The 9,200-nt window shown below is 59.3% G+C and overlaps 3 protein-coding genes across 3 annotated transcripts in view; 2 read left to right on the forward strand and 1 right to left on the reverse strand.

Moving 5' to 3' along the window:
* Nucleotides 1–858: 858 nt before the first annotated feature.
* On the forward strand, nucleotides 859–2,685 carry ENH_00006070 (hypothetical protein, conserved; the record flags this gene model as incomplete). Its single annotated transcript, XM_013578501.1, has 1 exon — nucleotides 859–2,685. One exon carries the CDS (start codon nucleotides 859–861, stop codon nucleotides 2,683–2,685), a length of 1,827 nt encoding a protein of 608 aa, XP_013433955.1.
* Nucleotides 2,686–2,845: 160 nt separating this feature from the next.
* Nucleotides 2,846–3,535, reverse strand: ENH_00006080 (hypothetical protein; the record flags this gene model as incomplete). Its single annotated transcript, XM_013578502.1, has 1 exon — nucleotides 2,846–3,535. One exon carries the CDS (start codon nucleotides 3,533–3,535, stop codon nucleotides 2,846–2,848), a length of 690 nt encoding a protein of 229 aa, XP_013433956.1.
* A 176-nt stretch (nucleotides 3,536–3,711) lies between these two features.
* The window catches only part of ENH_00006090 (hypothetical protein, conserved), a gene marked incomplete at both ends in the record, with an annotated part of 8,267 nt that continues 2,778 nt past the window's right edge, over nucleotides 3,712–9,200 (forward strand). The window contains 5 exons of the mRNA XM_013578503.1: nucleotides 3,712–4,069; nucleotides 4,473–4,585; nucleotides 4,975–5,478; nucleotides 5,918–6,491; nucleotides 6,730–9,200. The exon at nucleotides 6,730–9,200 is cut by the window's right edge and continues 2,778 nt beyond it. Of these exons, the coding sequence (XP_013433957.1) occupies nucleotides 3,712–4,069; nucleotides 4,473–4,585; nucleotides 4,975–5,478; nucleotides 5,918–6,491; nucleotides 6,730–9,200 (4,020 nt within the window). The remainder of the gene's footprint in view (nucleotides 4,070–4,472; nucleotides 4,586–4,974; nucleotides 5,479–5,917; nucleotides 6,492–6,729) is intronic.

The following is a 9,200-nucleotide window of genomic DNA, read 5'->3' on the forward strand; positions in this document are numbered from 1 at the left end:
TACTCAAATTTGCTTCTCTTGTATCGCCAGTTCCGTCCTGTTTCAGCCCCGCTGTGTGTCTGGAGCAGCAGCGGCGCGCAGCAGCAGAGGTCACCTGCGGTGTACGTACACCTCAGGTGTGTCGCTGCGCCTTTTTGGTCGAAACAGCTTCTCCAAGCATCTCACTTTCCATTAACAATCCCTGACAGCAGGTACTGTAGGTGCTGTAGCCCTCCGGACCGCAGCAGAGCAGCAGTAGCAGCAGCAGCGACGGCAGTTGCAGCAGCAGCAGCAGCAGCAGCAGCAGCGACACCCGTGTCCTTGCTAACCACTGACTGAAACAGAGAGAGTCCGTTCTGAAAGCGTTTAGTGACAGTGGCACTGGAAGTCCTAGTAACAACACAAACAGCCGCAGCAGCAGCAGCAGCAGCAGCAGCAGCAGCAGCAGCGGCTGCTGCAACACACGTGGCAAACCGCGCGCAGCCGTTCGACGCACCTGCTGCAGTTGTTGCCCACATCGCCGTGGAATGCGGCAGCACCTCCTCTCTGGCCCAGCAGCAGCAGCAGCAGCAACAGCAGCAGAAACTGAGATAGCAGCAGCAGCGGCAGCAGCAGCAGCAGCTGAAGCAGCAATCATCCTTGGTGTCTGCCTATCGATGCTGGAAATCTTGCACAAGGCTACATCTTCATAGGCAGCAACTGCACCGCAGCAGGTAGAGCAGCAGCATCAGCAGCAGCGTCAATCGAACAGCAGCAGCAGCAGCAGCAGCAGCAGCAGCAGCAGCAGCAGCAGCAGCAACAGCAGCAGCACACCCTTATTCACTAAGGGGGCCCCAACAGGTTACGCCGGCGGAAGCAGGGGTCCCCATTGCCCTAAAAATGCCGCACATGCCCCGCCGTGACGGACCTGCTGCTGCTGCTGCAGCAGCAGCAGCAGATAGCAGCAACAGAGGCAGCAGCAGCAACAGCAGCAAACTCAGCAACAAGGCCTCTGCCACGGAAAAGCAAAACAAAATCGCGTTCCCAAAGGAAAAAAGCCAACAGGTTGCTGATTCATTTGTCACCAAACAGCAGCAGCAGCAGCAGCAGCAGCAAGAGCAGCAGCAGCACGAGCAGCAGCAGCAACCTGGACAGGCGAAAGGACAAGCAACCAAGCAGCAGCAGCAGCAGCAGCAGCAGCAGCAGCAGCAGCAGCAGCAGCAGCAGCAGCAGCAGCAGCAGCAGCCTCTGGCCTCAATTGCTCAAGCCATTGCTGAGGCCAGCAGACAAAGAGATAAGAATCTAAACGAACAGCAGCAGCTGCTGCGCCAACGACTCGTGGAGCTGCAGCAGCAGCAGCATTTGCTGCAGCAGCAGCAGCACCTACAGCAGCAGCAGCACCTACAGCAGCAGCAGCACTTACAGCAGCAGCACAGGCTGCATCTTCAGCCGCAAACTAATCATGTGATTCGTGGTGACCAGGAGGAGATGCAGCAGCAAAATATGCCGCAGCAGCACCTGCAGCAGCAGCACTACCTGCAGCAGCAGCATTTGCAGCAGCAGCGCCTGCAGCAGCAGCATCTGCAGCAGCAGCAGCAGCATTTGCAGCAGCAGCAACAGCACTTGCTGCAGCAGCGCTTGCAGCCGCAGCCACAACAGCACCAGTACCATTTCCAACAGCAGCAGCACTTCCTTCACCAGCAGCAGCTGCAGCAGCAGCAACAGCAGCAGCTGCAGCTGCAGCAACAGCACCTGCAGCAGCCCCTGCCGCGGCAGCTGCATTTGCAGCAGCAACACTCACAGCGGCAGCAGCCGCACATGCAGCCGCAGCCGCAGCAGCTGCTGCAGCAGGAGGAACTGCAGCAGCAGCAGCAGCAGCAGCAGCAGCCAGCAGCTAACCTAGCCGGCGGGAACCGACTTGTGCTGCAGCTGGCTCTGGAGCTGCTGCAGCGGCAAAGACAGCAGCAGGGAGTTCCCGTGGCTGGTGCTGCTTTGCTGCAGAACTCTGCTGCTGCACCTTTTGGCGCAGAGGGAAACATGAAGATAAATAAAAGAAATAGAGACAAAGCTGCTGCTGCTGCTGCTGCTGCTGCTGCTGCTGCTGCTGCTGCCAACGGTGTTGCGGTGGATCCCCCGCTGCCTCTGTGGCAGAAGAACGCGCTGAGCGCAGCAGCGGCCCAAGCAGCAGCAGCAGAAGCAGCAGCAGCAGCAGCAGCAGCAGCGCAAGCAGCAGCAGCAACGCAAGCAGGGTTCGGTCGGCGGCTGCCGCCCGTGGCTCCTGTTTTGCAGGGGCCGCCAATAGCTGAATCTGCTGCGTTGCTGCAGCAAGCTTTGCTGCTGCAGCAGCAGCAGCAGCAGCAGCAGCGGGCCGGGCTGCCGCTGCAGCAGCAGCAGCAGCAGCAGCTGGAGGTGCCGCTTGCTGCAGCAGCGCACTCGCACGCAGCGCTGACCGCGCCCGGCGCGGGCTCGCCCGGCGCGCTGCCCCCGCAGCAGCACCCCACAGCAGCAGCAGCAGCAGCAGCAGCAGCAGCAGCAGCGGCGGCGGCAGGCTGCAGGTGGCAGCAGCAGAAAGCCTTGCTGCTGCTGCACTCGGCAGAAAAGACCTCTTCGTCGTGCTGCAGGCAGCAGCAGGGCCTCTCCACAAACACGTCAACCTGCAGCAGCTGCAGCAGCAAACTGCTGCGGGCTCTTTCCTCCCGCCCCAAGGAGGTGCCTGCTAGGGTTTAGGGTTTAGGGTTTAGGGTTTAGGGTTTAGGGTTTACGGCGAGCGCCGCGAGGGTTTGGGCCGGAAGCAAATGCGCGAAAGGGTTTGCCGCTGCTGCTGCTGCTGCTGCTCCCCGCGCAGCCAGGGTTTAGGGTTTAGGGTTTAGGGTTTAGGGTTTAGGGTTTAGGGTTTAGGGTTTGGGGTTTGGGGTTTATTTGCGCAGTGCTGGACCTGGTGTCGCACCTGCTGCAGTCGCTGCTGCAGGTGCATGCGTTGTGCGGGGGTGTGGGGTCTCACCTGTCGATACACCCCAACAACTTGCTGCTGCTGCTGCCTTCCTTCGATGTCTTCCTCGGAGACAGCCTCAGCAGCAGCAGACTTCTCTCGCTGCTGGCGGAACTCAAAACTGGCACTCTTCCCTGCCTCGTCAAGGCCCAGCTCTCCCTCAAACTCGTCAGCTCCTGCTGCTGCTGCTGCTGCTGCTGCTGCTGCTGCTGCGGCTGCTGCTGCGGCTGCTGCTGCTGCTGCGGCTGCTGGTGCTGGTGCTGCTGCTGCTGCTGCTGCTGCTGCTGCTGCTGCTGCTGCTGCTGCTGCTGCTGCTGCTGCTGCAGCTGACTGCTGCTGCTGCGGCTGCTGCTGGTGTTGCTGCTGGTGTTGCTGGTGCTGCTGGTGCTGCTGGTGCTGCTGCTCGTGGTGCTGCTGGTGGTGCTGCTGGTGGTGGTGGCAGTGCTGGTACTTTTGCTGCTGCTGCTGCTGCTGCTGGTTCTGGTGCTGTTGCTGCTGCTGCTTTTGCTGCTGCTGCTGGTGCTGTGAATGCGGTGCTGTCGAGCGGCAAGTGCGGCAGTTAAGTGCACAGTGACTCCACGCACACATTTATTTCTATTGTTCTGCTGCTGTTTTTGCTGCTGCTGCTGCTGCTGCTGCTGCTGCTGTTGCTGCTGCTGCTGCTGCTGCTGCTGCAGTTTTTAGATGACACGGACCGCCTGCTGTGGACTTCTCCCACTTTAATTTGTCGGCTAAAAGAGCTGCAGCAGCAGCTGAATTCACTTATGGCTTTCCACGCGGAGCACCAGCACTTGCTGCATTCGCAGCAGCAGCAGCAGCAGCTGCTGCAGCAGGGGGACACCTGCATGGTCCTGCACGACAAATCGGCAGCAGCAGCAGCAGCAGCAGTGGCAGCAGCAGCAGCTCCTGCTGCTGCTGCGTCGCACAGCGCGCCCGCCATGCCCGAGGTAGCAGCAGGGTCGGCATTTGCTGCTGCAGTCCCAGCAGCAGCAGCAGCAGCAGCAAAAGCAGCAGGAGAAACAGCAGCATTGCATGCAGCCCTAGAGCAGCGTTTTGCTGCTCTTTACAAATTGGCAGACCTTCCAACGGCACTGCAGCAAAGCGCAGACTGCTGGTCTTTGGGTGAGCTCGAGGGTTTAGGGTTTAGGGTTTAGGGTTTAGGGTTTAGGGTTTAGGGTTTGGCGCCTGGAGTTTGAGGTACTCCACTTTGCCCATGCGGCTCAAAGCGACACTGCAGAGATTGAAGCAAATTGTGTACAGCAGCAGAAGCAGCAGCAGTCGCAGCAGCAGCTGCAGCTGCAGCTGCAGCTGCAGCATCAGCAGCTGCTGCTGCTGCAGCAGCAGCTGCTGCTGCTGCAGCAGCAGCAGCAACACGGGACGTGTTCAGACCACGCCAAGCCCCATCTATAGCCAGATCAGCTCACAAACGCAGACGCACAAGTAATGCATACCCTGCTGCTGCGCTGCTGCTGCTGCTGCTGCTGCTGCTGCTGCTGCTGCTGCTGCTGCTGCTGCTGCTGCTCAGGTGCTTGCATTTTCAACATTGTGAGTGGCGGTTTGCATCCCTACGGGCCAATCGACAACCCAAAGGAAACCCTTTCCAATATGGAGAAGGGAGACATGGTCAACATCAAGCTTGTAAGGGTTTAGGGTTTAGGGTTTAGGGTTTAGGGTTTAGGGTTTAGGGCTTAGGGTTTAGGGTTTAGGGTTCAGGGTGAAGGACTTTCGAAGGCTCCTAGAGGCTACTTCGATTAATGTGGCAGGCTTCTGGTCTTCACTTCGCCAGCTTCAGGGTTTAGGGTTTAACGTCTAGGGTTTGGGGTTGAGTGTTTAGGGTTTAGGGTTTAGGGTTTAGGGTTTAGGGACCTTTAGGGCTCCTAGGATTTCCCTATTGGGGTTTGTCGCTCAGTTCTAGGATTTTGGAGTCCTTTTTGTGTGGAGTTTAGGGTTTAGGGTTTAGGGTTTAGGGTGTAGGGTTTGACGCTGACGTTTTAGGGTTTAGGGTTTGCTCCGTGTTGTGGGTGCAGCTTGACAAGTCCCCGCTGCTGCAGGATTTGCTGCTGCTGCTGCTGCAGCCACCGCAGCAGCAGCAGCAGCCAGTGCTTCGCCTGGCTGTGTGCCATCCTGTGTTTTGGGCAGCTTCGGACATGCTGCTGTTTCTCCGGGCGTTTAAGCTCATGCTGCAGCAGCAGCAGCAGCTGCAGCAGCAGCAGCAGCAGCAGCAGATCGACGCCGAATCTGCAGCAGCTTTTGGCTCAGCACAGGGTAGCAATTCTATGCAAAGCAGCAGCAGCAGCAGCAGCGAGAAGCGGCTGTGTGCGCCAGAGTTGGAAATCCCCGCAGCAGCAGCACCAGCAGCAGCAGCAGCAGCAGCAGCAGCAGCAGCAGCACCAGCAGCAGCAACAGGGCAGCTGCATGCAGCGCTGGCGAAGCTGGAAGCAACAGCTCTTCCTCTTGATGTTTTAAATTCACTTTGCGAAGAGCCCTTTTTAAGAAAAACTGGCAGGGCCTTGTTTCCCCAGTACAGCGAGGTGGGCTCTTGCTGCTGCTGCTGCTGCTGCTGCTGCTGCTGCTGCTGCTGCTGCTGCTGCTGCTGCTGCTGCTGCTGCTTCTGCTGGTTTTGCTGGTGTTGGCGGTGCTGGTGCTGGTGGTGCTGGTGGTGCTGGTGCTGGTAATGGTGCTGCTGCTGCTGCTGCTGCTGCTGCTGCTGCTGCTTGTGCTGCTGGCGCTCCTGGTGCTGGTGCTTGTAGTGGTGCTGTTGCTGTTGCTGCTGCTGCTGTTTCCGTTGCTGCTGCTGCTGCTGGTCTTGCTTCCGTTGCAAGCGGCTTTGCTGGTGATGTTGGGCGCGGTTACGTTGCTGCCTTTGCCGCTGCTGCTGCTGCACTCGCTGCTGCTGCTGCTGAACTCGCTGCTGCTACTGCTGCTGCTGCTGCTGCTCATATAAGCAGTGCTGCTTATGTGCTGCTGCAGCTATTCGCCGAGCCCAAAACAGCAGCCGCACCAGCTGCAGCAGCAACAGAAGCTGCAGCAGCACCTGCTGCAGCAGCAGCAGAAGCAGCGAAGAAGCCTAAGGATGCTGCTTCCGACGCCATTGTTGCTGCTGCATGCAGCAGCAGCAGCAACAGCACCGAGGGAACAGTGCAAGACACAGAAGGCAGCACGCCCTTAGCAGCAGCAGCAGAAGTCAGTGCAGCAGCTGCTGCTTCTCCTTTAGCAGAAACTGCGGATGCAGCAGCAGCAGCAGCAGCAGCTTCTGGTGCTGCTGCTGCTGCTGCCTCTCCAGCAGAAGCTCAAACTGCTGCTGATACACCACAAACCCCGAAGGTTGTGAGCAGCCAGTCTGCAGCAGCTGCAGCAACAGCAGCAGCAGCAGAACAAGCAGCAACTGCAGCAGATGCTGCTTCGAAGGCTACAACAACAGCAGCAGCAGAACCCACTGAAGCACAACCTCTTGCAGCAGCAGCAGCAGCAGCAGCAGCAGCAGCAGAGCCAGTTTTTTCTGTTTTGGACTTCCTGAAACTGCTGGCCACATTCGCTAGCGACAGTGCGAAACCTGCTGCTGCTTCTGCTGCTGCTTCTGCTGCTGCTTCTGCTGCTGCTTCTGCTGCTGCTTCTGCTGCTGTTTCTTCTATTCGTGCTGTTGCTGTTGCTGGTGCTGCTGCTGCTGCTGCGTGTGCTTCTGGGTGTATTGGCAGCTTGCGCTGGCCAGCAGCTGCTGCAGCAAGACAAACTCCATATTTGCTGCTGCTGCTGCTGTTGCTGCTGCTGCTGTTTGTTCGCAGCAGCTGAACTCGACGAAGAGCACCGCAGCAAAGTTCTCGTGCGGCTGCTGCAGCAGCACCCGCAGCTGCTGCTGGCAGCAGCAAGATCTGGCTTAGAGCCTCTCTTTTTGGTTGCCTTCCCCCCGATAAGGGATCCTGCTGCTGCAGCAGGGAAGCAGGAGGCAGCAGCAGCAGCCGCTGCTGCTGCTGCTGCTGCTGCTGCAGCGAAGACGAACACCGGCTTTGCAAATGAGAAGCCGGAGCTAGACAGACAGGGGCAGCAGCAGCAGCTGCTGCTGCAGCAGCAGCAGCAGCAGCAGCACGTCTCCAGCGACATGCAGCGCGATGACGCCTCTGCAGCAGCAGCAGCAGCAGCAACAGCTGCTGCTCCTGCTGCAGTGTCACCAGAATTTAAGCAGCAGCTGCTGCAGATCCAGAAGCAAATTGACAACAGAGTGCATGCAGACATTAAGGAGCACGTGCTGCAGCACGTGTTGGAGCAAGCCTCAGACCAGCAGCAGCAGCAGCAGCAGCAGCAGCAGCAGCGAGAAGCACAGGAGACACCGAAGCAGCAGCTGATAGAGAGCGTCCGGGCCTGTGCCCCTCCAGAGCTGCAGCAGCACAAAAGCCATAGTGCTGCTTCGCAGCTGCAGCAGCTGCAGGAGCAGCAGCTGCTGCTTCAGCAGCAGCAGGAGGAGCACGAGCAACGCCGTCGCCAGCTTGAGCTGTTGGAGCAGCAGCAGCAGCAGCAGCAGCAACACCAACAGCAGCAGCAGCAGCAGCAGCAGTGGCAAGAAGCCTTGCTGCAAAGGCTGCTGCGCGCTATAGGCCCAGCAGCAGCAGATAGAGAGACAGTGCTGCAGCAGCTGCAGCAGCTGATGAGCCTCGTGCAGCCGCAGGCGCCAGCAGCAGAAGCAGCAGCAGCAGCAGCAGCAGCAGCAGCAGCACCAGCAGCAGCAACTTATCCGGCTCAAAGAGGGACTTCGCAACTCGATGCGCCGCTGCATGCAGCAGCAGAATACGCGGAGCCTTTTCTGCAGCAGCAGAATCTGGTTGCTGCAGCAGCCAGCAGCGAGCCACTGAATCAGCAGCAGCTGCAGCAGCAGCAGCTTCTTCAGCAGCAGCAACTACTTGAGCAGCGGCTGCTGCCGCAGCAGCAGCAGGGAAGCCATCTCACGGCCGCTGAAGGCGTGATAGCGTTGGATCAGCAGCAGCAGCAGCAGCAGCAGCAGCAGCAGCAGCAGCAGCAGCAGCAGCAGCAAGGAGCAGTTTACAGCCCCTACGACCTTTTGGCAGTTAGGCCCAGCAGCATGCAGCAATTTATTGCTGCTGGGGCCCCCCCTTTGCTGCCGCACGGCACGCTTATGCTAGTCAGCAGCAGCAGCAGCAGCAGCAGCAGCAGCAACAGCCCAGAGAAGGAATACTCAGTCAAGGGCTCAAAGCGGCAGCAGCACCAGCTGCAGCAGCCGCTGCAGGTGCAGCAGCAGCAGCAGCGGCCAAGGCACAAGCAGCTCAATGAGCTGTTGCTGCAGCCGCTGCAGTACCTGAGGCAGCAGCAGCTGCTGCGCCTGCAGCAGCAGCAGCAGCAGCTTCGCGCTCCCAACACAAGCCAGCAAGAGGGGATGTGGCAGCAGCAGCTGCTGCAGCAGCAGCAGCTGCAGCAGCAGCAGCAGCCTTACTCTGCCAACAACAGCAAAGCAGCTAAAAGGAAGCAACTTGACGCAGCAGCACAGCTGCTCAATGTAAAAGGGAATGAAACAGATATTAGTTATCTGCTGCAAGCTGTTGCTGCTGCTGCTGCTGCTGCCCTCAGCAGCAGCAGCGTGAAGGACCCCAAGGCGCAGTCTCTGTGGGCAGTCGAGCAGCAACTCACAGCCTTGCTGCAGCGGCTGCTGCTACAGTACAAGCAGCAGCAGCAGCAGCAGCAAGAAGGGCCTGCTGCGAACCAGCATTTGCGGCAGCAGCAACCGCAGCAGCAGCAGCAGCAGCAGCACATGTTGGGCAAGCACGACACCAAACGGCCTGTGCAGCAGCAAGCTGTACCAACAGCGGAAGCAGCAGCAGCAGCAGCAGCAGCACCAGCCGCAGATTGTTTCAGCTCCATAGGGGCGGCTCCTGCAGCAGCAGCAGCAGCAACAGCAGCAGCAGCAGCAAACAGTAAGAGCAGCGAAGGCTTCACTTGCGCCCAGCAGCTGCGGCTGGAAATTGAGGGCCCCGCATGCACTGCTGCTGCCGACCCCACAGCAGCAGCAGCAGCAGCTGCTGCTGCTGCTGCAGGTGTTGCTGCTGGAGAACAGCGCGTGTTGCTGCAGTATGTGCAGCAGCAGCAGCAGCAGCAGCAGCACCCCATTTCTGGGGCTGGCGCACAGGAATTTCAGCAGCCGATCCGCGGGCAGCAGCTAAAGAAGCAGCAGCAGCAGCAGCAGCAGCAGCAGTACCAGCAAGACCAGCAGCGCATGCAGCAGCAAACACCAGAAGTGTTAGAGCAGCGG

Source organism: Eimeria necatrix, genomic scaffold (genome assembly GCF_000499385.1).
Source record: "Eimeria necatrix Houghton genomic scaffold, Enh_scaff117, whole genome shotgun sequence".
Lineage (NCBI taxonomy): Eukaryota > Apicomplexa > Conoidasida > Eucoccidiorida > Eimeriidae > Eimeria > Eimeria necatrix.